Source organism: Solanum lycopersicum, chromosome 8 (assembly GCF_036512215.1).
Source record: "Solanum lycopersicum chromosome 8, SLM_r2.1".
In the NCBI taxonomy this organism is placed as follows: domain Eukaryota; kingdom Viridiplantae; phylum Streptophyta; class Magnoliopsida; order Solanales; family Solanaceae; genus Solanum; species Solanum lycopersicum.
This window is the reverse complement of record NC_090807.1, coordinates 58758313-58785313: the sequence shown is the minus strand read 5'-3', so window position 1 is coordinate 58785313 and position 27001 is coordinate 58758313. Positions and strand designations below refer to the sequence as shown.

General features: G+C 33.9%; 4 protein-coding genes across 7 annotated transcripts; 2 read left to right on the top strand and 2 right to left on the bottom strand.

The window, feature by feature from the left end:
• Positions 1-308: 308 nt before the first annotated feature.
• LOC101261542 (GCN5-related N-acetyltransferase 8-like) lies at positions 309-902 on the bottom strand. The gene has a single exon (XM_004245374.4). It carries the CDS (start codon positions 900-902, stop codon positions 309-311), a length of 594 nt encoding a protein of 197 aa, XP_004245422.3.
• A 7872-nt stretch (positions 903-8774) lies between these two features.
• LOC101258578 (rhomboid-like protein 11, chloroplastic) lies at positions 8775-12082 on the top strand. The gene is made up of 7 exons (XM_004245213.5): positions 8775-9049; positions 9569-9690; positions 9999-10084; positions 10241-10281; positions 10368-10534; positions 10679-10741; positions 11774-12082. Exons 1-7 carry the CDS (start codon positions 8872-8874, stop codon positions 11945-11947), a joined length of 831 nt encoding a protein of 276 aa, XP_004245261.1. The 5' UTR covers positions 8775-8871; the 3' UTR covers positions 11948-12082.
• A 992-nt stretch (positions 12083-13074) lies between these two features.
• Positions 13075-22573, top strand: LOC101261256 (proline-rich receptor-like protein kinase PERK1). 2 transcript variants are annotated; one of them, XM_004245373.5, is made up of 8 exons: positions 13075-13827; positions 17187-17687; positions 18515-18601; positions 19250-19320; positions 19619-19704; positions 20398-20545; positions 21828-21989; positions 22100-22573. In XM_004245373.5, exons 1-8 carry the CDS (start codon positions 13308-13310, stop codon positions 22259-22261), a joined length of 1737 nt encoding a protein of 578 aa, XP_004245421.2. In that variant the 5' UTR covers positions 13075-13307; the 3' UTR covers positions 22262-22573. The 2 variants fall into 2 exon arrangements, with proteins under 2 accessions (XP_004245421.2, XP_025888126.1); XM_026032341.2 differs by lacking the exon at positions 13075-13827 and adding an exon at positions 15869-16363.
• On the bottom strand, positions 22496-26970 carry PHO1-2 (phosphate transporter PHO1-2). Of its 3 annotated transcripts, none has more exons than XM_069287753.1 (13): positions 26431-26970; positions 25323-25632; positions 25186-25234; positions 24999-25070; positions 24697-24823; positions 24443-24563; positions 24008-24266; positions 23827-23931; positions 23695-23739; positions 23472-23621; positions 23121-23399; positions 22907-23043; positions 22496-22818 (listed from the first exon to the last, which is right to left on the bottom strand). In XM_069287753.1, the coding sequence occupies exons 1-13, from the start codon at positions 26861-26863 to the stop codon at positions 22716-22718; spliced, it is 2190 nt and encodes a 729-aa protein (XP_069143854.1). In that variant the 5' UTR covers positions 26864-26970; the 3' UTR covers positions 22496-22715. The 3 variants fall into 3 exon arrangements, with proteins under 3 accessions (XP_069143854.1, XP_069143853.1, XP_019070605.2); XM_069287752.1 differs by having other exon boundaries at positions 23121-23471; positions 23541-23621; XM_019215060.3 differs by having other exon boundaries at positions 23121-23621.
• Positions 26971-27001: the final 31 nt, after the last annotated feature.

The following is a 27001-nucleotide window of genomic DNA, read 5'->3' as shown; positions in this document are numbered from 1 at the left end:
ATTTTAGAAAAACATAATATTTTAATGAATGAATTTATATAATGACTTAGTTTGGTTAATACTTCCTGATTCGTGTCACTAGATTTTGTTCAAGAAGTCAACCATGTAACATCACCATAATATTCCCAATAAACATAATGCAATTTAAGATCATAGAAATATGATCTACGAAATGCAAATATGCAATGCATGGGGTGCTAAAAACTTACAACAATAACAATAACAATAACAATAACATAGACAGTATGATTTCATAAATGAGATCTAAGAGGATAATACGTTATCCCTATATTACGGCGATGGAAAAGTTATTCCCGATAAATCCTCGGCTCATAATCAGATTTCTTACCAAATGCTTGAAGTTGATCACCATATAATTTACAAAGCCTATAGTCAGGAATATAATGAGCTCCCATTTTCTCATAGAAATTAATAGTTTCTTCATTCCAATCAGCCACAAGCCAATCCACCATCCCCATCCCCATTTTCTCAGCTTGCATTGCAACAGTGGAAAACAACAATTTACCAAACTTCATCCCTCTATAACACTTCCTCACAAACATTTGGTCTAAAAACAATCCAGGTTTCTCAAAAAAACCATTGTAGCTAGGATAAACAAGTACATGTCCCGCTACATAAACATCATCATGACCAATAATTTTTGACCTATAACTCTCGAGTTCATGGTCCAATGTTTCTAACGTATTAAAATTGTAATTGTTTTTGATTATAGGGACGAAATTTGTAGTAGTAGTAGTAGTATGAGGGAAAGGGTTGGGAGATATTTCTAAGATTAGGGCTGTTGGAGAGTGAAAAGGTGGATTTTGTGATTTGAATAAGTTGTTGTAAAGTGATGCTTCTGTGGTAGTGAATATTTGTGATAAGCCATGGTATTCTGCCATTTGTGTAACAAGTTTGTGAAGATTAGGGATGTCTAGTTCTGTTGCTAAACGGATTCTGGCTGAAATTTGGTGGTTGAATAATGTTGTGTGTTTTTGTTTGGGTTCAAATGAGTTGATGAGACTACTTGTGGAGTATTCCATGAAGAATGAATTAATACGACGATATATTGTTGTTGGTGTTGGTGTTTGGTGTTTAATTCGGCAAAAGTTTGTTTTGTGATCGATGATACTAGTGGCTACATGGAAAGGGTATTTATAGGAATAATAGTAAAGAAAATTTCATTTGTCTTTTCTTATGATATCATATTATTTTTTTTCCACGTTTTATTTGACGTACAATTCCAAAAGGGATATCCACTTTTTCTTTTTATTTCATAGCTAATTTACAACAATAATAATTCGGCGTAATTCTGTTGGGATATGGAAGGATTGTGTTTATACAAATTTTACTTTTTTTTTAAGAAGATAAAAAAGTTATTTTCAATAAACTTTTCGCTCAAATAAAAAGAAGAAAATAAGGAAATCAAGAAAAATGTTAATTAAAGTATAATAGAACATATACTAAAAAATAGAACAATATATAAATGGAAGAAAATTATGACATTAAATATGACAGGAATGGAATACTACTATGACTACTAATATAAAAAGAATAAATGACAAAATTTAATTTTAAAATTTTCATTTATAGTCATACAAAAATTCAAAACTTATTTAGATCATGTGTTTTATCATTTTGATTGCTTCTTAGGAAGTCATAATTACTCTACGTATTAATATTATGTTTGATAATATTGCTATAGATAAATTTTAGCATATTTTTAACATTCATCTTTCATAGTCTTTTTTTTTTTAGAGGGAATTAAGGCGCTAAAAATTGATTAAAAAGGTGATTAAAATGAGCGTTAACCGACCTTTTCCTGACTATGCATTGAAATGGTTCAACTTTTTCCTAACAATTTAATTTATTTAAAACTTGTAATTACAATAGGTGGCAGAAACAACACATTATATGATATTTTTTTTTTAAAGAAGATCTTAGAAGTAGATATGTAGTTGACTAACAATTCCTACTTTGTTGACAATTTGCAACCTACAAATTGAGAATGTTAAATAAAACCTCCATTTTTCTCAGTATGTTCACAACAATATCAAACAGTAAAAATAGAATTTGTTATAGCCAGAAGTGAATTTAAGATTTTTCGAATATCGGTGTATCAAGTAAAATATATTGAAGTGTGAATTGATCCTTGATATTCAAGATTGAAAGTTCAATATTAATTAATCATGTGAGCAGGGCACTAGTGCATCTTACTAATAATATTTGATCAGATATTTGTTTTGCAGTAAATTTACTGGCAAGATTCAGTTTCTCCCCGATAAAAGGACATTAAAATGGTGTTAGCACATGATTGAATATCCTCGAAGGACCATAATTATGGGTTTATTCTATTCGAGGAATCCAAGACAAAATTGATTGTTTATGAAGATGCAGAATATTTATCTGATCCGCATAAAGCACGATCTCAAACACGCTATTTGTTTTCATGTGGAGGCAAAATAATATCCTGGCGATCAATAAAGCAAATGTTGCTACGCAGAAATAGAAGCCCTCCATGAAGCAAGTCGAAAGTGCGTCTGGTTGAGATAAATGACACACCATATTCAGGAAATGTGTGGTTTTCTTTGAAAAAGAATATACCAACCACAATGTACGAAGATTGGAGACATCATCACAAAAAAATTAAGTGATGTTTTAATCAGGGGAGTATAATACGCGTTGCACTCTTTTTTCCTTGACCGAGTTTTTTTTCCACTGGATTTTCCTGGCAAGGTTTTTAATGAGGCAACAAATAAAGCGTATCAAAAGATGTGTACTCTTTTTCCTTCACTAGAATTTTTTCACAAGGGGTTTTTTCTAGTAAGGTTTTAACGAGGCACAATATCTATGGACATCCAAGGGGAGTGTTATAAATCCATTGAATGAGTGAATAGTCCATAAAGTAAGTACATAAACAACTATCCATATTCACTAGGTTTCATGAATCTTTTTGGATAAGAATGTATCTATTTATTATGATACTTAATATGGTGACTTTTGGAGTGATTTTCTCAACCTATAAATAGGATTGCACTATTATATGTGATACAAATGAGACTTACATACACTTGAATTTGCTTAAAATTTTGAAGTCTTTTCTCTGAGAAAATGATCAAAATGGTCCTTAATATTTTTTAACTTAAAATTTGAAGCATTTTCTTTGAGAAAATCATATAAATGGTCCCTAATATGTGGAAATTGCCTTATTTTGATCCTTAATATATCTTGCATGATCCATATAGTCAATTTGATCTTTTCCCTAAAAGTAAAAAGTCATCAAAATTTTGTGTTAAGTTTAAATCTGAGTTCCACTAAAAAATAAATCCAAAAACTTTCTCGTTCCCCTTCTAAGCCATAGCAGAAAAGTTTTTCCAATTTTTTCCTTCTTCATCTCAATCAAATTTCACTTTCTTAGAAATTCCAAAGAATATATATAAAAAAGTGATTTGTGGCAAAGAATCATTTCCAAATTAAAACTCGTTTTTGCCGCCTCATTTGGCCCCACCTCCTTTCTTAACTACCTTTTTTGTCATCTGGTTTCATTCTTTTCAAATTGAATTTAAAAACAAATAATTTTCCCTAACACAATTCTTAACAAAATATAAGACTCCAAAATTAAAGTCCTACTCCTATTATCTCTGTGTAAATTGACAAGCTTTTCTCTATAAGTTATTTTTTTTGCAATAATTTATTGTTGATTCTTGTGCTTTGAGATGGATAGATTTTTGAAGAAAAATAGTACTTCTCAACCAAGAGTTAGTTTCAGAGACATGGTTTAAGGATTCATTTTCTAGATGGTTGGAGTATAACATGAAAAAAAAGATATTGTATTTTGCTTATGTTTTTAACATTACCCTTCTGCTACTCTTAGCCTTACCCTTGTGACTTATAGGTTTTTAACTAATTTTTTAAATGTGTAAATTTTATTTTTAAAAAATTAAATAGTATAAATTAAAATTTATAATTAAAATTAAAAGTTTAATTCTCGAAATTTGAATGAGGTAATAAGATGAAAAGATAATTTTTTTTTTGTAAGAAAAGATGATCTTCAAGTTTCTAACTTATAATAATTCTTGCAATATATTTTTTAATTTAGGAAAAAGTAAAGTAAAGGCCAATTTAATTAAACCACTTCTAGTATTGAGGATAAATCAGGAGTTAGAAAACATTAATTATAATATAAAAGTTGAGATCTTTAACCAAATCATGTCCCACACGCAATAATTGTTGCAATATATTAATTTGCTCATTAGCCTGTTGGAAATTCATTCTGTCTATCGAAGAAGGGAAAAAGGTCTGATATACTCCTTAACTTTGTCATTTGGAGCCATTTAGGAACTGCTCAAGCATATTAATGGCTTAAGACAAAAATTAAACGGGACTTTAAATTTGAATAGTTAATTACACTTATATAATTGATTTTTTCTAGTTTTCAATTGATAATATAACCATTTTTAATTTAAATTATTTTTCATGAGATATAATACTCTATACATGTCAAATTTCTTCTAATAATTGACACGGGAAATGATAATACCAGAAGATATATCGGCACAGCCAGAAATACCTAAAGTTGAGATACCAAATTTTTATGCAAATAAAAAGACAATTGGGCTATCAACTATAATCCAAGAACTAGCTACAAATTATCTACAAGGAATTGCTATTTGGAGTTATTATTCCAGAGATCATTTAATGATATATGCAAATTCCAAAGAAGTTAGGACAACAGATATGGCAGAAGTACAGAGATGAATATTATCTTTGTTAAAGCCTGAATTACCACCAACAACTAGAGCTTTGAAGCAAGGATTTATTTCGAAAGAATTATTAACCAGATATTGCAAACTGATTGGACATAAGTATCAGGAACATATATGTTCAAAATGCAATGGAGAAGATAACTATGTCCTAGATGACAACTGGAATGAACTAAGAAGAAGAAGATAAAGAAAAAAATAGACGTAAAGAGATATGTACAAATTAGTCAAATTGTATAGTTTTACTTTTTGAGTCATGTAAATTGTCGGCCAAGAAGGCCATTAAAAAAAATAAAATAAAATAAAATAATATATATATAAACACCTTAAAAAAAATTTAAAATATGTACGGCAAGTTTTGGAAATTTAATATTGTATTCAAAATCTTTAATAGTCCATTATATCGTTCAATCTCTCTTCCCGATGGCCTTCGAATTTTTGACGAGAAACAAATAAAGAAAATTAATAGAAAAGGGAATTTGAGAATATTCAGCTATTTTACTTTAGAAAAAAATTATATTGGTAAAACGATTGAAATCTAAAACCTTCATTGAATGAACAATTATTTTTGATCGAAATAACACCACCTTTTTATTTAGCAATGCTAAATCCACACGGTAAGAATATGATGCACTTACCATCAAATACCAATTTTGGAGTCACCGTGCCAAGAATGAAGTTTTATTGGATAAAAATATTTGATGATAATGGTATCGCTTGTGCAAAGTTCAAAATTTAAAATTACAGGAAAACAAAAAGACTATACTGAAATCATGTTGTGAAATCAAAAACACAATTTCAAAACTAAGATTTTATCCATCATAGTTCATCATGGTCGTGCAATATTACCCCATCGAACATTAAGGACAATTTCATGAAAATTTTGGATATACTTTGTGTTCTTCCACCCATTGTATGTAATTAAAGAGGCGGACAAAAAATAAAATGAGAACAAATATAGTGCTAGCTTTGGTTTTTAACTGTTAAGAATATGCATCTATATTGTAAAAAATATGCACATGATTATCTTATATATTGATAGTACTATATGTTAATGAGTTTTACTTGTGAACCATGTTGTTGGTTCCTATTGCTATAGTAAAGATGTTGATTACTCTTGTTGATATATTATGTGAAGCTATAAATTATTTGTACTCTTTTGATTGGTTTACTTGATTAAGTGAGGTTACAGGGCTTTGCTTAGTCATTGCACTTGTATACTTGCTAAGAGGTTATGATTAAGGGTCTAGTACATGTTAAGTTGTTGTGAAGTGCTTATATATGCTTGTAGTTGAAATGTGATATTAAGATTGGTTTGCCATTCATATGTTAACTTGACTTGATATTGTTGGTCTTGTGTTGAGTATGCTATTGTCTTGATGATTTTGTGTTCAGTTGTTGGATTAGTTCGTTAAAGTGCATGAAGGGGATTTTTGCAGTAAGTAGTATGCTTTAATAAATGTATCCCTCTTAGTATGATTTCTATGTTGTGTGTGCATATGTTATCATACTTAGTATAAGTGATGTGCTAATCCCTGTTTCTCCCTTGTCCCCAACATTTTAAGTTCCGTTCTTTGACGGGTTCGTGACCATTTGAAAACAAGGCTTGAATCATTTCTCAAAGTGTAGGTATACCCTCAAGTTCGAGGATGATGGTGTCACATCCAGGTTTACCCCTTAGACGTAACCGGCATCGTCGTCCTTTCTCAAGGACTAAGACTAGCCTCTTAGTCTCAAGTCATTACATTCATAGGTTGAAAATGCGAAAAAATATAAAAATTTTCCTTGATTACGCATAAGGCTTTTCAAAGAATAAAATGGCATGTTTTGATAAATGTCCTTTTTATTAGCATGTTTTCAAAGTATGTGTGCATATGGTCTCATACTTAGTACAAGTGATGTACTAACCCATTTCTTTCTTTTTCCCAAACATTTAGGTTCCGGTCGTTGAAGTGTTTTGGAAGGCGACTTGAAGAATGCTTGGATCTTTGATCATCCAAGTAAGGGTAGGTCCTCATTGTCGAGGGAGAGGCCAATATCCAAGTAAGGGTAGATTTTGTATGTAGAGGCTCTGAATAGGAGAAAAACTCTTGCAATTGATGAATAAAATGTTTGTACTACTTTTTAAAAATACAAATATAGACAATGAAACAATTACATATCTTTTCTAAAGACTTCGGTGATGAATGACTATAGTTAAATGAAGAATAAATAATAAAATGCATACACTTAAAATGAATTTTTTTTGGTTTTAAAATTGGGAAAATGCACAAGTACCCCCCCCCCCCCTCAACCTATGTCTGAAATACCAGAGACACACTTATACTATACTAAGGTCCTATTACTCCTCTGACTTATTTTATAAGTAATTTTCTATCCCTTTTCGGCCTATGTGACACTATCTTTGAAAAAAAGTCAACCAGCATTGGACCCACAAGATAGTTTCACGTAGGCCGAAAAGGGGTAGAAAATTATTAATAAAATAAGTTCAGGGGAGTAATAGGACCTTAGTATATTATAAGTGTGTCTCTGAAATTTCGGGCATAGGTTGAAGGGGCACTTGTGCATTATCCCTTTAAAATTTAAAAAAATATTTAATTTCATCTTTGGAAATAATTTTCTTACAATTCATTGTAGGGTTGTACACATTCTAAAACACTTATATTATCAAATGTTCAAAACTAAATTATTGACGTAGTTCACAAAAGCGCAAAGCAAAAGCAATTTACCTGCTAGAAAGGGTAAAGAAAATAAAGACCAATATATGATTATTTTTTGAATTAAAAACATAAAAATTTAAAATAAATTTGTAAAATGATTAGTTAATTTTATTATTTTATACTCCCCGTCTGGTATTGTTTGTCATGTTACGTTTTTCGAAAGTCAATTTGACTAATTTTCAAAGTTAAATTAGATTACATTAATTCAATATTTTAAACAAAAAAATTTATATAACTATAAGAAAAGTACTATAAATTACAATTTTTTATATATTAATACGCTGAAAAAATAAATCTTAAAATGTTAGTAAAAATTCTTATAATTTAACTCTAAAAATAAAAATTATAATAAATAATAGCGAATGAAGGGAGTATTATACTTAGTAATAGTGGTGACAAATGGGCGGGTTGGGTCAAATGTGGACGGGTTGAAAATGAGTAAACATAAAATGAGTAATCATTCAACCCGCCCATATTTGATATCGATAAAAATGGGTTGGGTAATAAATGGGTTAGGTAAAATACTAGTTTACCCATATTTTATGCATATTTCATAAAGAAATAGTTCTTTACATAAAGAATTCGATATGGAAAAAATATTTTAGTATTTTTTAGATGAAAATACTTTATTTAATTTTATTTTATTATCCATATTTTAATAAGTAAAATATAAATATAATTTCAAATATTATTTATATTTAAAATCACTCTTTCAATCCATATTTAATGAACTATTTGGGCGGGTCAATAAAAAATGGGCTTATATTATCATCACTACTTACTAATAATAGAAAGGATAAAGAAGAAAGTGAAAGTTAGGAAACAGAGATTGAGCCTGTTTGGCTCAGCTTAAAAGCTGGTCAAACTGATTTAAAAGCTGGTTTTTGACTTATTTAGCTGTTTGACAATACTCAAAATAACTTATTTTAAATTAAAAAAAACTTATTTTAAGCCAAAAGTTAAAAGCGGATAGGGGTGCTTTTTTTTTTTTTAAGCTTATAAGCTGTTTTAAGTTGACCACATTTTATCTTTTTGCCCTTAATATTTTTGTACAATCTCTAAATTACCCAAATAACCCTAACATCTCAATCTTCCATTTTTCTCTTTTTACGTTTGACATATCAACTTCAGCACTTTTATCCAAACACATAACTACTTATTTTAAAAATAAGTTTCAGCACTTCTAAAATATTTTTTTAAGCAGCTTATATAAAGCCCATCCAAACGGGCCTTTAATATGATTGCGGTGAAGTGTGTATTGATTGGTAATTTTTTATTTATTATTTGATTAAATTTAAATTATTTTGGATATTTGAAAAAAATGTGTGTAAACGGAGGAGATATGAAAAACCGATAAGCTGTGCCTCTACATTCTTGATTTTCCGGTGATGAAACAGCTTCAGTATCAGCACCATCTGGGCCTTAAACACAATGTTTTCATGCCCATGGCGATGCCGCTATCTACACCTCCATTAATCCCTCTTCCAACACTTGCCCTTAAACTCAAAACTTCACTTATTACTCCAATTTCCTCAACTCGTCTTCTCTGTAAATTCAATGATTCCGGTAACACCTATATCTTCCTTTTATCATTTGTTAAGTTAATGATTAGTGGGAAAATCTCAAACTTTATTCTGTAAAAATGGGTTTATTCATCTGTCGAATTATACTGATTGTTAGTCAACTTAAGTCAAGAATTGCTATTATCTCTCGATTTGTGTTGATAGTTACTGTCTTTTGAAACCTAAAATAAAGAAAAAATTGTATCTTTTTTACTGGGTATGTTGTTGTTGTGCATCTTTTTGGCTGTCCAAAATACTAGGGTTTTTTAGACATAACTAACAATGAGGGGTTTTTGTGCAGAAAGAGAGCCTTAGTACTGTCAGTTGAACTTATAATTGAAGGTGAAGAACTGTTGGGGTTGATTACTTGGAGTGGAGAGGAGAGATTTATGTGGCCTGAGTTTATCTAGGATTAGTTGCTCGTGTAGTTTCCGTGTTCAATTGAGTTGCTATTTTAAATTTAACATGTCTGATGAATACGGTTAAGGTGAAATATTAACCTGTTAAATGACACCTTTATTAGATATGACCTCACAGCTGGAAATTCTGAAGCCTGAAGGGAAGAAGCCAGACAAGGGTGTCAATGGGATTTTCTGGATTCTACTTCTTAACCTGGGAATATATGTAGCAGATCATGTTTTCCAGGTTTAGAAATTGCTTTCCCCCCTCTTTATTGCAGCTTTCGTTGAATATATTTAATTCGATGGTGTTAAAAAAGCTTGCACAACGAATATTTATGATTCGTTTTATTCAGTTGGTATTGAACATGCACCCAACCCTGGTAAGTTGGACCAGGGCTGGTGAGTTCCATTGAACATGATGGGTGGCATGATGAGGATCAGTATAGTGGCACTCGGCCATCTGAAGGGTGTCATCCACCTGGATTCTGTGAAGATAATGTTACTCTTGTCTGCTGGAATAAAGGGATCTAACAGAAAAAGTGATTATATCAGGTTCGGGCAGTAAAAGCATTATACTTATACCACAATCGGCCTGCTTGGTACCAGTTTGTGACTGCAACATTCTGTCATTTTAACTGGTGAGAATGTAGAGTATTTAAGTGCTTATTGGAAATACTAGAAATGGAAAGTAAAACATTCATAATCCAGCCGAATTATCAGTTGCTTCTCTCTTGTTCTGCTTATCACTTATGTTTCTAATTGTTTATTTTTTCCATCTTCATTTCACTCAACAGGAACCACCTATCTAGCAACCTTTTCTTTCTGTATATTTTTGGTAAGTCTTCTCTTTTTGTTTTACTATAAATTTTCACTATGCTTGATAGGAATAAACATAGACGTTGACCTACTTTAAGCTTCCAGGAAAACTCGTTGAAGAGGAGGAAGGAAACTTTGGATTGTGGCTTTCTTATATATTAACTGGTGCTGGAGCTAACCTTGTCTCATGGTTGATTCTTCCAAGAAATGCTGTTTCTGTTGGTGCGTCTGGTGCAGTGTTTGGACTCTTTGCTATTAGTGTACTTGTGAAGGTGATTTCTGCATCTTTTGTTTATTGCATATATTAATGTGCCTCAGTTTAATATCAATGTCTGTGTGTGTAGATTGACGTACGTCGACAGTATACTGTTGCGCTTGATTGGTAAACCAGTCTAACCATCTTTTTTTTACTGCAGATGTCTTGGGATTGGAGAAAGATTCTTGAAGTACTTATATTGGGACAGTTTGTTATAGAAAGGGTATCCTCTCCGCTCTTTCCCGCTAATTGAAACCTAATCAATCATACGTGACGTTGTTATTTATTCAAGTCAGTTAGATTCATGTCAAATTTCTGTCATGACATAGCTTAATTGTTGGACAAATCAGTCTACTAGGGTTACTGCATATATTTACTAGGGTTATAGCACAAACATTAAATTGTTTCCCAAATATAATGGGTTATAAGCACTTTTACACTTCAATACGAAATTCTAGGTCAATTGCATTCACAAGGCTGTGACGATATGACTGTTTATTTCTTATTTTAGTTTAGTAACAATTATAAAAATGTAATTGAAAAGGCTGTAACTATCTGTAATCAAGTACTCTTCTGTGCACCCAAGGGTGTGACCTCTAGTGGTCAATGAAGTGGGTTGAGAACCATGAGCTCTCAGATACAGACAAAAATACTGCTTGGATGGTTTGGTTATCTTAAAAAAGCTAGTTCTCTTCCATTTAGTCATAATCGATCTTTAAGGCATCCAAAACTTGATAATTCACTCTCCTACACTAAATGTGTTGGTTTTCAAAGAAAACTCCTCATCTGAATGATGGATTATGAGCTACTGTAGATTTCTTTGATTTCCCAATTGTCATATTATATCATATTCGGCCAATGACATCTCTCGAAGTATGCATTCAGTATTTACTAGTTATCCCACCTTATTTCATAATCCTAGAAGATGAAGTTGCATTGTTAGTTGCTTAAACTTGAATTTCTTATATCGTAGTAATAGAAATGAGGGAGGGGGAAGCTAGTAGAGATCCCAAAATTCAATTATAGTTACTGCTCTTCACTTGGTATATAAGGAGTAACGTAGAAAAGAAAAGTGCCAAACAACTACGCGGGGGGTGATGGTAGAGATGCTCTCTTTGTGTCTGGCAAAACAACTACTCCTAGTAATGAACGTAAATTGAATGAATGCTTCTTATTCTCCCCTAGTTTCTATTCAACTCTTTTATCGTATGGAAGGAACTTGACCTCTGTTCGTGCTGGCACTGAATATATCCAGGTGATGGAAGCAGCCCAAGCTTCAACAGGATTAGCAGGAGGTATTCATGGAGGTTCCGCGTTGCAAAATGTTAATCACATTGCACATCTCTCTGGCGCCCTAATTGGCGTTGCTTTGATATGGATGCTGAGTGGAATTTCTAGTGAACCTGATGCACAGAACAATAAAAAGTGACTTCTGTTGAGATCAGAGGAAGTTTTATTTTACAAAAACATGTACTATTAAGTTACAAAATTTTACAAGTACAGTTTTGTTAATTTTTGTCTGGATAGGATATATCAATTTAACACCAGATTTTACATGTTCAAATTGTTAACCATTCAGTATTCATGTATTGGTGATTGTTTTGTTTAGTTAGTCAACACATTTTGACGAGCATAATGATATTTGTCAGTTAGAGCGGTATAACTTTTAATAAAACAACTAACAGATGGTGCATATACATCTTTGTCGTCTAACGAATAGTGCATATTTATCTCTTTTCGTTAACATATTGAATTTAAAAAATTATAATCTAAAACTGGTTTTTAATTTGAAAAACACCTCACAGACTTTTAAATTTTTACCTCATTTTTTTCTTTTATTACTCTAAACCTATAAATCCATCTTATAACTGAGCAGAAGAGAGATTATTTTTTTCTTTCTTCTTTCATTTAGATGAAGTAATTTTTAAACAACACACAACATTTTTGAAATTAAAAAAATCAGTTTAAAAGCTTTTTTTTAATTTAGAAAATATAGATTTGTCGACGAAAAGAATAAATACATCCAATCTGTTAAAAGCAAGTATATACATTGTATTTTCTTTAATAATGATATATCTGCTCTAAATTAGGAATATATTTAACCAATTTCCCTTTCATACAATCTCATAAAATTTTGATCTTTTCGAGCTAAATCGGAAAAATTAAAAATCTAACGTTTATCCTAAAATAAAATGCCACAAAATAAAAAAATCTAAAGTTTATCTTAAAATAAAATGCCACACAAAAATTTCAAGTTACTTTTTTTTCCCAATTGTGGACGGTTTAAAAAGAGTTCAAAATTTAATTTCAGATGATATTTGATGTGTTTTAATTTTTGATGGGTATTAACTAATTATTTAAATTTGTATAAAATTGAACAAAGTAATTTCAATTACTCTTTTTCCAATTGTGGAAGATTTAAAAGAGTATTAAATTTAATTTCAGATGATTTTAATTGTTCTAATTTTGGATGAATATAGATAAATATTCAAATTTTACATAAAATTAAATAAGTAGACGTATATGACATAATATAAGTAGAATAAAAATAAAAATGAAGGAACATACACGTTAATTATATGCCTATAAAAAGATGAATAAAAAAAGAAAGAAGAAAAAACAAAATAAATGAAACGAACAGAGTAATTAACGTGATACTAATACTATGGTCATAGTAATTAGTAGTGTACTTACCGGGGGTTTCTACTTTCTCAAGTCCACTACTTAAGCAGTTTATTAGGAACTAATTATAACTATTAATTAATTATCTCATAATCACCTTCTTCTTCATGCATTTCTCACTTCACTCCGTAACTCCTATGCATCCACACTCACCGTCTCCGTCTCCGTCTCCATCCCCGTCGCCGGAAGCCAAAAATGATATCAGAGCCATTCCTAAACCGCCGACAACAGTTGTTAATTTTACACATTCACCACCACCGCCTTCGCCGTCATCACCGAACGCGTCGTTAAAACCAATAGTTAAACCTATTGATGATAAAGTCGCTTTACATCCACCGCCACGTCGGCCTATATTTACTCAACCGTTACCGAAACTTACGTCACCACCGCCTCCAGTAACGGCGTTAATGTTTCCTCTGAATGCTTCTTCTGCACCAGCTTCTAGAGATGAAACTTCGTCGTTTAAAGTTCAATCGCCGTTGTCAAGTGCATCAATCGGATCTGTGATTGGAATTTCTGTAGGCGTTACCGGAGCTTTCTTCATTGTTGCAATTATACTCTTCGTTTGTTGCAGGAATAAGCTTAAATGTGGAAAATTACGTGATCGTGAATCTCCATTGCCAAAAGGTAAAGCTTTTTCAGTTTGATACAGATTATTCACTAACGTTAGTCAGTAGGTAGTTGAATCAGTAATATATACATACAGTAACAACTAAAACTGCTTTTTTTCAGGAGAAATGTGTGTCAATTAACCAGAAAATATTTTTTTTTTGCTCATGAAGCTTTCACTGTTGTGTTTATTTTCAGTAATTGATTGCCTTGCTAGCTTGATATTTTGCGAAGAAATGAAGGTTCAGGGTGAAGTACTTACTTCAATTCACCTGAATTTTATTTCGCCATAGATGGATTAGATACGACAATGTACCCAGTATAATATCCCACAAGTGGGGTTTGGGGAATGCAATGTATATGCAGCCTTAACTTTCTTGTGAAGATAGAGAGACATTTTCCCGGTAGATACTTAGTTCGAGTAAGCATTTTAAAAATAGAGTATTTAAGCAAATACAATGGAAAATTAGAAGCCATGTTGAAAAACAATTAAGAAGAGACTTTTCAGGGTGACCCAGTGGTTTGTACTTGGGAATTTCATTATCGAGGTCTCAAGTTTGAAACCCATTGCAAGCAAAAGCAAGGGGTTTGTCGCACCGAAATTGCCTAGTGCGGGTTATTGGTTTCCGAGCTATTGCGTAGGAGTGATAGTTTTACCTTGTGTATGCCAAAGGGTAGTGACTGCGGATTTTCTTGTCTTTAAAAAGAACCAATTAAGAAGAGAACAAGTAGCTACATCAAATAACACGATAATTGAAGCAAAGAAAATAAGAGGTACTACTAAAGTCGAAGAAAAAAATAGTAAGTGGGTAATAATATAACAATGCTAATAAGGGAATTAGACAACGCTCAACTACTACTAACCTTCTAACTTAATCATCAATTTTCATATCTTCTTATCTAAGATCATGTTCGCAGTAAGTTGTAGGTGAGCCATGCCTTCTCAAATCACCTCTTCCAAAGACTACTTCGGCCTGGCTACTTGTACGACTCTACCTATGCTTATACCTGCTACAACCAACCTCTCACACCCACTGACATATGCAGGATTTTTTGTAAGGCATGTCGGTATTTAAAAATAAAATTGATATAACAACATTATATTAATATCTTGTACAGGAGCAGACCCCTTCTTTTTGCTGTAATTTTTCGCCTTGCATCTTGTTGATGCCTTCTATGAAATCTCCTTTGTTCATAAAAGAATATATTAATAAAAATTATTTAAAGCATACTAATAAAAGTAAATCAAGTAAACTACTTTAACTTATTATTTTGTCCAATTCTATTTTGGACAAGTAATTAAATTTCTATAATAGGATAGAAATTGTGTTTTAGTTCAATTGGTTCATTTTATCCTTATTTTGAATAGGAATTGAAGGTTGGAGGTTCGAATCCCTATAACACTTACTTTTATCTAAAAAGGCCCCAGAATATACCCAAATTTGGACTTGTTGAGGGTCGAACTCGGACACACTTTAGAGAATGACAACACCATCCGCACGCGTTAAACCAATTAGCGAGGAAGCTCACTTGTTCAAGTAGCGTCATTAATATTTTTTCTACTTATATTTTGAGTTTTCAGATTTTTAGATATAATTATATAATACTAAAAAATTTCATCGAAGCAGTTCGGTCGACACCCCTTGACATAGGGTGGGTCCACCCTTGCTCGCACCAAATTGCTGCGGCGTGCATTTTCTTTTTTCACATGCCCGAACATCTCAGCCTCACTCCTTCACCTTGTCTACCATGGAGGCCACTCCCACCTTTTTCCCAAATAGCTTTTCTCTTTATCCTATTTCTCCTATATGTCACACATCCATCCCAACATCCTCATTTGAGCTACTCTCATTTTTTGGACGTGCGAGTTCTTAATTGGTCAACACTCTGCCCCTTACTACATAACTAGTCTATCGCCACTCCATAACACTTATGTTTAAGGATTGGTGGCACATTCTTATCATATAAGACAAAGGTGCTAGCTTTAATTTCTTCCACCCCGCTTCACTACTATGTGTAACTTCATAGTCAATCTCTCTTTTTCCTTTAATTACTTACCCTAGATACTTGAAACTTTCTTTCTTGGGTGTGAGTGGTGTATTAATCCTTACTTCCACATCTTCCATGTGAATATGTCATGAATTTAACCTCTAAGTATTCAGTCTTGGTCTTACTCAATCTGAACCCCTTAGGCTCCAGGGTCTGTCTCCAAACCTTCAATATATTGTTGAATCTGTTTTATGTCTTGTTAATCAAAACTATGTCCTTTGCAAATAGTATACACCATGGCACCTCTCCTTGGATATGCCACATCAGTTCATCCATCACCAAAGCAAAAAGAAATAGGTTGAAAATTTATCCCTGATGCAACCTCATAATGATTGGGAAGAGACCTGAGTTTCCTCCTATTGTCCTGACTCGTGTCTTGGCACTATCATACATGTCCTTACTTGCCCTAATATAAGCCTCAGGTACACCTTTAGCCTCCAAACATCACCATAGAACCCTCTAATAACGTTGTTATAAGCTTTTTCTACGTCAATGAACATCATATGTAAGTCCTCTTTCTCTCCCTAAACTGCTCGATCAATCACCTAACGAGATGTATGTCTTCTGTAGTTGAAAGCCCTACGATGAGTCCAAATTGGTTCTCTCCCAAACTTACATAGTGTGGGTCAACTAACAACTTGATTACCCTACAACTGGTACAATCCTTAATATCATCCTTGTTCTTGTTCAACAAGATCAAAGATGATTTAATTACTATTTAAATTTATCATTATTTTGTTTTATGATTTAGTAGGGATTATCAACCCTTTTTACTGATTAAGTGGTGACTTTTACCTCTAAATTCAACTATTGAAAAGTAGTGATCCAAATTGCTATTTTTTCCACTTACAATTTACTAGGAATGAAAGTAGTGACTTATGTTTCTAAATTCATTGTTACGACAATCATCATTTCTTAAATCTTATACTTCTTATGTTCATTTTATATGATTGTGTTTGAATGTGTATGGACTATGGAGTTTTAAGAAGAAAAAGGGGTTTTTTGAGACATAATCAAGTATATGTCACATACCAAAAGTATCTATAGAATCTTATGCTTTTAAACATGCCATGCCATTCGGGAAAGGTGACAGTTTGGACATTAATCTCTTAAATGTGAAACTTTCTCCGTCTAACCAGATATAATGCTTAAATCTTGTTTTAAGAGATTCCTTGTTCAGAGCTTGTTTTCATTGATTGCAATTTGCATTTAGAATGGGGTCCAAATTGTTGATATTATGAAATCCAGCAGTTCAATCGATTAACTTAAGTTCAGTATGAGTTCAACTTGGTATATTCATTTGCTAATTGTTTCGGTCGATTCATCAGATGACTTGTACCGTATTCTGCGTCAAAGTTTTAGACAGCAGAATGTAGCAGATGGTTCTCCTGTTTCCCCAAAGCAAGCGACACCATTCCACCCACTTCACTGCTTTGAGAACAATGCTCATTCCAATTCTCTTAATTCAGAAGCTGACAATCATTTTTCACCAAAAGACCACATAGTGGATTTAGCTTTTTCGGGTGGAAATTTCACATATGAAGAGCTATGGTTAGCAACCAGTGGATTCTCTACATCCAACCTTCTAGGTGAAGGTGGATTTGGGTATGTACACAAAGGAGTCCTCCCTACTGGAAGAGAGATTGCAGTTAAACAGTTGAAGGTTGGTAGCCATCAAGGGGAGCGTGAATTTCAAGCAGAAGTAGAGACTATTAGCCGAGTGCATCACAAACATCTCGTGTCTTTGGTTGGATACTGCATGAATGGAACAAAGAGGTTGCTTGTTTACGAATTTGTTTCCAACAGGACCTTAGAGTATCATTTACATGGTATGTTCTTTCTCTTTTTTTCTTAATGCTGGTTGTTGGTTTAATCCTGTATCAATAAGATTTTGTGACCAGCTTAAGTCATTTTTTGAATTATGCTAATATTTGTACAGCAGAGATTTGATAATTAAGGTTAAAGTAAATCTACCTTAATGGGGGCTTCCTTAATGCAGCTTAGTTTCACTGTACTGATTTTGAAAAGCATGTAAAATACACCTCAGGAGTTATGAGTTCCATGTTAAATGGACAATCTTTAAGGGGGTACTTAACCAAGCCTTTTAAGTAAGATTCCTCGTGGTATATGCCTATACCATAAGAAGGTGGCCTAGAATTTCAAGAAACCATGGTTTTTAACATGAGAAGGTACAAGAAGAGTTTGCAAATACATGCTACTTCTGTAACCCAGCCCTTTAATCTTGCATGGTAAAGCACTGGTATTTCTATGCTTTTGGAAATACCAGCATTTAATATCTTTTGACTTCTGCTGTCCCAGGCACTTCATTTGCAATGTTCCACATACTTTTCTATACCCTTATGGTTTATTATTTTAACACACTTGTGAGGTACATTTGATGGAGGATCTTTCATAAGTGCCACATTTAGATGTGTGATTTGTTTCATCATCTGTTTTAAGGTTTGTATAAAGAATGGTTGTATTTACCCCGATGCATGTTTTCTTTTGAACTTTTGTTTTACAGAAATGCTCTTGTATCAGTTTATACTTCTCTGATCACTTCTAAATATCCAATTGAATAGAGTTTCCATAAGTTCCTCTGATATAAAGGTCTTTCTACCAAAATGCTATTTAGAACAGATTGTATGATATGCAGGGGAGGCACAATCCACGATGGAATGGGCATCTAGAATGAAAATTGCTATAGGGTCAGCCAAAGGATTGGCCTATCTGCATGAAGATTGTGAGTGCGCTTCATTTCTGTCTTGGCTTCCTATGTTTGTTCTTAATTTGCGTGTTCGTCCATTAGTTGACTGAAGGTGGTGTCCAAAGGGGTAAATTGAATATTAAGTGGCCTGGATGCTTTTTAACAATGCTAAAAATGTTTCCAGAGGGAAGTCTTGTTAGTGTGTTTGTAGATTGTGACAAGTTGAGTAGCATAATGGTTTTCATAGGCATCACATATCTATCTTCACTTTTCTCCTGAAAAGGATGTAAATCTTATTTTTCCCTTCCAATAGATACCATTGATCCTCACTTCTATAATACTATTTCTGAATCTCCTTGAGATTTGAGAGCTGAATACATCGGTTCTAGGGTCTGCTAATGGATAGCAGAAGGCCATAATAATTCCTAATTGTGAAAGTTATCACATGAATATGCATCAGGGTAACTGTACTTTCCCCATATAATTTTATATGCCATTCAGATATGAAATCAAATAGTTTTAGTATATTTTCTTCCACTACTACCAATTTGATACAGATGTCAACCTATCTTTGCGCTCTGTAGGACAATTCAATTTTGGTTGCTTGAATAGAATAAATATCACTTCTTTTGATGTAACAACCACAGGTAATCTTTCTCTGAAGATACTAACTTGTGGCTGCAGGTAACCCTACTATCATTCATCGTGATATCAAGGCAGCTAATATTCTTCTTGATTCTAACTTTGAAGCTAAGGTAACTTTGTGTTTTGCTTTTTGGTATTGCCACTACATTTTCTGTTCTATCTTTACTATCAAAGAAAGGTCGGGCTGTTATCTGTTGTCTACAACTGGCTTCAGTACACCTAGAATCCGCTGTTGATGTAAATAGTTTTTTGTTCTTAACATTTGGACCCAAATGAGCATCTACTCAGGTGCAAATGTTAACTGCATTATTGATTCTGTTTTTTGTTTCTTTAATTTTCATGTGACAGCTAAGAAGATATTTCCTCGTAAGTTATTAAACATGAATGGGAACTTTGATTTGTATCCAGGTTGCAGACTTTGGACTTGCCAAGTTCTTATCTGATTCAGACCATCATGTCAGTCATATCTCTACTAGAGTGGTGGGAACTTTTGGGTGAGTTTTATTGACCCTGTCACTGCTACCATGAATTAGATATCAGAGGGATAAAATTTGACTAGATCAGCATAGAATAAGCAAAATTAGTATATACAGGTCATCGTACTAAGTGGACCAGTCTCTTCATCCCTCATTCTAGCGTTACTAATATTCATTTTTTTGGGGCTAAACTCCTACATTGCATAGGCTATGCCCTTCCCATGTTAACATTGTTTCATCCAACTTGCAAACTGATATCTATATCAGGTATCTATAGAAAATCGAGCTAGAATAGGACTCTCAAATTTGGGGATTTTAAAGAAATTGATGACTTGCATGACCTCGATTTTAGGTCAACCTGCTCATGATGCAGTAATCTTCTCAGCGTTATAACCGAAGTTTTCCTGCTCGGAGGATGAGAAGAGTGCATGGGATGTTTCCACTGTTTTCCCGTGTCTGATAGTGTTGGGCTTCTAGTCCTTGGTTATCCCTTACCAACACTGATTGGGGGAAGAGGGGTTTTTGGGGGTGGGGGGTTAAGGAGAGGTGCTTGGGTTTTGGAAACTATAGAACCTAAGCTACTTCATGATTAGTAATGATTTCTGGATTACACAGCTTCAGGAAGATGGACCACTTAAAAACTAACTTGGTAAAACCTACATTTCCTGATCACAATTTCTTCATGTATTTGATAAAACTGACGTCTTGCAGGTACCTGGCCCCAGAGTATGCACAGAGTGGAAAGACCTCAGATAAGTCCGACATCTTTTCTTTTGGAGTTATGCTCCTGGAGTTAATTACAGGGCGTCCACCTATAATCTCAACTGAATCCTCCGCATGCAGCAGTCTGGCCATATGGGTATGTTAACTGTTTCACTTTCTTGACCGCTATTCAGCATTCTTAAGTGCCTAAAACTAATGTTCAATTAGATGCATGTGTAGAAAGTTCATGCACAACCATTTTAACTGTTTAAATAGCATAATGCTTAAATTTACTTTCTGTCCAACTACACTAATCAAATCCTCAATATGGAATAACATTCATCTTACTATAGTCTTATCCTTAATTAGCTAGTATGCACTGTATTTAATCTGAGGCAGAACATGCAAGCACCTAATGTAATTCTCTAGGTTCCCTTTCTATTTATATATCTTGATCCTCTGGAAGGTTTATCATTTGTGGTTTTAGAAAAGTACTGGGTAGTTTTATCCTTTATTCCTTTTTTTTTTTTTTTGCGAGTGATAAAAGGTTGAGAAATTTTGTCACGGCAGTAATAAATATTACGGAAACAACCTTTCTACCTCCACGAGGTAGTGTTAAAGTCTGCGTATAATCTACCCTCCTCAGACCGCACTTGTGGGACCTCATTGGGTATGTTGTTTTTGTTGTTGTTTGTAGTAATCAATCACTTAAATCAGAATTTGGAAAACCACCTTCCTTGTACAAAAGAAATGTGCAAATCAAAAGTATCTGGTGTTCTTGAAAAGTTCATCTCTGTCAAGACTCAAGCCAAAGGCATAAAAATTCTCTTGCATCTTTTACAACTATTAGATTGTCCAAAGTTTCAGTCTTAAAGCATGGAGTTAACCGTGAATTTGATGTCATAATCTATCAGATTTTCCCAAAATAAGGCTCCCTTTTTAGGAAATCTTGGAGATACGGGTTCCTGGAATCATTTTGTCGATCTCAAAGATTATTACTGTTGGTTCTACTTAAGTCCCACAATTGATCAGAATTAATTACATAAGTTAATTCGAAATTGAGATCAGGAAGATGCCTTTCAGAGTTAGCAGCTTCTTGCATGCGGCCTACTCACAGAAAGAATTAGTTATGTCACTTTAGTTAATCAGAATTAACTTTACATCTCTGCCGGGCATTTTTAACCTCGTTATCAAATACAATTTTTTTGCATTAGGAATCATTCCCGTCGTTTCTGGTTTTCATATTCTTGGTTTTTGATTAAGTACTTCCTGAGTGCGGTTTATTAACTGGATGTACACAAATTTCTTGATCACCATATTGGTTTCTTGTAGCTGATGCTTAAATCCATTTTCAAAGATATGGATATCATTATTATCAACCCTCTTCTTATAGTTTACCACTTGTACCATAGCATAAGAAGAGTCTTTCTGATACACAGGCAAAGCCTTTTCTTAGAAGTGCATTGGATGGTGGAAAATTGGACGCCCTAGTAGATCCATGTTTGGGACAAAATTATAACATTGAAGAGATGGCTAACATGATTGCTTGTGCTGCTGCATGTGTGCGTCATTCATCGCGCAAAAGACCGCGGATGAGTCAAGTAATAACGTCTTCTTTTCTTAATTCCTTTTCTGTTAGTGCTGGTGGATTTCTTTAAAGAGGTTTATAAACCAAATCCTTGCTTCTTATTTCTTCCTTCATATTGTTCAGGTAGTTCGTGCTTTAGAAGGCGATGCCTATGTCCTGGACCTTGATGAGGGAAATAGACCAGGACAGAGTACCATTTGTGACTTCGATTCTGATGGAAGCAGCTATTTTCGGAAGTTCAAGAAAATCCAGCGGAACACTCTGAAATCAAAAGAAGGATGGTAATACCACCGTGCACCGGGTGCTGTCATGGAAGTACACCAACTGAAGATGAAGTGAGTTCAATGAAGCTCTTCTCCCCTTTTTATCTTTCTTTTCACTGATGTAGATGATAAATCGAGGGTGAAATATATGATCGCAACCATCAAAGTTGTCTCACTTAGTGAGAGGATTGATAGTTTGTAGTTACTTGAAAGTGCAAAAAGTTTAGAAACAGAAATTGGCATGACATATTCAGTATATCACCAAGTAAAAATCTCTGTATAAAGATGCATGTTCAGATGTACATATAGATCTCTTCCCCTCTCTTTTCTTATTCCTTTTTGCGGTATGAATGAGAATTCTTGCATAGTAACAATACTTGAAAATGTATACCACCCTCACAGAAAAGGGTACTCTAAGCTATTATACATTCATCTTTCGATGAATCAGGACAGGTATTAAGCAGACCCGAGTCACCCTACTCATTTTTGCCAACCTTGTCTTCGTCTGTAATGAAGGGCAGTGGGAGTGACTTGAATGCTCGGTACTCCCCAACGTTGTTCAAGTGTTCATTCTCCAATCTGAGAGAAAAGTCATAGCTTATAACACATACATTTTCTTTCCTCTGTATGAAGAAAAGATATACCACTTCAGGGACAGTAAAATTACCTAAAGAAGTTCCAAATGCCACGACGAAGTATTTCTAAGCTTGCAAATGTGCTTGTTATGACTTTTCCACGTAGTGGGCGCATGTCAAAACTCAATACTACTTGCAGCCATACAAACCTCAGGAGAACCTCAAGAATCTGCCATCAAATGTGTGGCATTTAGCAAAATAAGAGACAGGGTAATATCTGTGTTTTCATAAACTTGGAAACATTACCATAGCTATATAATATACAGTTTTATGGTGTAGTAAGAGCTTATCTCTCAGAAGAAAATTTCTTGACTTCATTTGAAGAAGACCCCAGTCCATCCTGATATCCCAAGATATGTTTGCCAGAGCTGCAACACCTGAGCTAACCAAAGCCCACACTTTCCAAGTCATTTTTTTCTTTAGTCTGAATGTTGACTGAAAGACAACTGACAGTAGCATTGAGAAATAGGTGAAACCGTTGAATCCATGCTTCATCTCTTTCTCTTCCATTAATCGTCGAATACACTGCACATTGAGTTCTTCAACTGAGTACACCACAGATAGGCTAATGTAGAGATCATGATGAACGTTAAGTACCTGGAAGAAGCGAATCCAATAAGGAATTGCAGCTGAAATGTAATAGAAGACGATATACACATCACTAACTTGGCACATTTTTCGTCCTGTAGAGGATTTTCCCCAACTATAATAACAAATGTAGTATACGAAACTTCTTATCGCTTGTGTCTGAGGTCAAGAAGATGTAGGTCAGAAAAGAAAAACAGGAATCATATAATGGCCCAATAAAGTGAGAAGAAACCTGGCTGGTTAGCTGGTCTGATAGGAAAAAATCAATCATATTGACCTGCAGAAGAAAACTAACAACACGTAAACGCAACCAAAAGCAGTATACTCTACGCGTATAGAATTCAAGCTTAGTAGAATCAACCACCTTGTATAAAGGAGCACACATGCTACGAAATAGACTGCGTATAAGAAAGAAACGGCTTGAACGATAGATGATGTTAAAAGGACATAGACATATGAGAACTAAGCCCTGCATTTGAATGAGAGGATTTGATCAAACAAAATGTGAAGTGACAGTGTGCTCAACTTTATATATAAAATCTTACAATGAGCAAGCCCAAAGGAACCAGTTCGACAAATGTCTCATGCTCTTGGATCCTCGAGTCCATCCGGATATGCAGTTGTACCAGGCAAGCAGTGAGTACAAGAACTGCAAGACCAGAGGCTAAGAGAAAAACTTCCTTGTGATCTAACTCGGTTCCTGGCTTGAATCCAAGTATAAACGAGTAGTTGATTCTATAGCATCGCCACAAGTATATATTTGCAGCACCAATAAGCATATGTAAGATGATGTAACCGTAGAAGCTGCAAGAGAACTTCAAGTTATCAGGAAAAAACTGAGAAGGTCATAAGTCATGATGCTCGCAGACTTTTCATACAATGCTATCGAGAGTGTGTGTCAGATACTCCAAAAGTAGTGCATTTTTCAACATAAGTAGGTGAATCTGCGGATTATTTGAAGATCTGAAAATTTTCTTAACCTGTAAAGAGGGAAGATGCTATCCAAATACACTGTAGCCCCCTCCTTGTCCAATAACTTTCTTGTTTTTATGATTAACACAATAGCCATAATTAGAGCAACAGAGAATCCACAGAAGAATCCTACACATTGAAAGGATATATTAGAAACCATGATAACCCCATCTTCTTCCTCAGCAAGATCTTATGAATTTACAAGTTAAAGAGATGTCGAAAACTATGAAGTAAAATCTTTAACAAAGGAGAAGTTCTCAACCTGAAAGAAACCAAATGCTGTGTTTCTCTCTTTTCCTTTCCGGCCTTACTAATCTGATGTCGTCCCCCCGTCCAGAATTGAAGTGCTTGACAATTGTTGCTTCTACCTTGTTCAGAAGACCAGTAACCTAGAACATGAAAAAAATAAACTAAGTGAATATATAATAGTGTGCATATAACAAATCTTGGAGACAAGACATGCAAGTTTAAGGTTGTAATAAAATAATTTCCATCTTATACTAGTTTTCGTCTTTGTAAGATCATACTTCTCAGAGTTATATATTAAGAGTTCTTTTAATATACCTCATCAGAACTTCCAATATAGGAGTTATCCACGATTTTCATGTATGATCTCATCACTTTCCTTGAAGTAATCTGCAGTCAGCCAGTCATGCAAATTATGGACAATTAGTGATAGAAGTACTTACCACAACTGTGAATGCTAACAGAATGCAATTTTCTATGCCTCCTTCACAAATAGAAGTCTGACCTTTTCATATTTTTCCAAGATCACAGAAAATGCTGAGAGGTTCATAAAACTGGTTCATCATTGAAACAAAGAGTCAGAATGGAAGCACCAAAATATCTGATATTTAAGAAGTTCAGGTTAGATCCTTTTCTTAGAACCTGTACTGATTTAGGCGGCGAAGTTTGTGGTAGAACTCAACAAAGGCCTTTTTCAACTTTTCTTCAACCTCCTTTAGCTCTTCTTGACTGAAGCTACATTCTTTCACTGTGTTACCAAGTAATAGTCTTTCTACCGATGATTTTGGACTGTCGGATGTATTTTGAATTTTGACACATTCAAGAACGTCTGAGGGAGTGCTTCCATGTTCACCTAACGAAGGATCTCTATTTTCGCTTGAAGAAGAAGTTGGTTTTATGATTTTCTCACCAAACTTGTCCACTTCTTCTTTGAAGTCCAGTTGGTCTTCCTCTGCATTTGGACGTCTAATTAGAGATGAAGAAACTCTCATGATGTAGAAGGTTACAATCAGAATGTCCACGACGTCTTCACTACTAGCCCATGACCCTGGTTGTTTACATATAATGCTTGTCCAGTCTTGATCATTGCTACTGTTGAGCTTGAGTTAGATTCCCCACGTCGGTTGGGAAATGAACTACTGATCTCCTTATATTGACTTGGGCAAACATCCCCTTGTGAGATAACTTTGGGTTTGAGTTAGGCCCAAGTGTCATATCTTATGGCAACATTAAAATGCCATCAGAATGAAAATATGAAATTACAGGATTCTAAACTCATTCAGTGGAGACTAAATTCTGTCAATCTGCTTATATATATATATATATATGTATGGCTGAACAGAATAGAGTAAGCTATGAACATTTTTGTACTGTAATATCAATAGCTGAGCTATTTCACAATGTTCTTATAAGTCAGTCTATTGATAGCAATTTAATATCTCATGTCAATGAATCCTTATGATCATTGCTTGATTTGCCCTAGTACATAATCTATAAACAGAGAACTATGCATATTTTCAACAGGATTAGGGTACAATTTCCTATTAAGGCTCTCATGATCAACAAGCCTTTTAAGTGTACGATCTGATGCAAAATGCGCAGACTAGTTATGTTGCTCAGATCCTCCAAAAATGCTAACCATATTTCAAGCATCTATCAATGACGTTTCGAGTAGTAACAACTAAAGCATGATAATTTAAGTTAACTGGAAATAAAAACTTAACTTAAGCTATAACTACACAACACATACCAGCTTCACTCGACGCCCTGCCTGGAGAAGTAACCTTTGAGGATGCTGCTGCTTTGTCTCCCTTGGTACCTCTTTCTTTTACCTTTTTTCGGAGAGCAATCAAAGCCTCCATTTGTTTGGCTAATTCAGCTGCTTCTCCCTTTGCATCTTCCACTTTGTCCTTGTAAAATCTATCAACTTTCTCAAGCTCATTATCCTTTTTTTCGAAAAATGACTTCTCATTCTGTCCCATTTCAGCTGGTATAAACAACTTTCCATTCGATAACTTGATCGAATTTTTATGTTGGATTTTCCCAGTTTCACTACCTTGATTCTCAATATCTACTTTTCTATGATTTATATCTTTCAGGAGGTGTTTGAGCCCACCATAGTCCATATAAGCCTCACTCCACTCAGGCACCATTTCATCCTTCAATTTTTTCAAAAATTTCATTCTTTTTTTTTTCTTTATGTACTCAGCAACTCAAGTTCTATCAATTTTTTTAGAGTCAAAGATCACCTAACAACTTGTGTTACAAACTACTCGGAGCCAGCTTACGCGCACCTGAATTGTTATAAATGCAATAGCAAT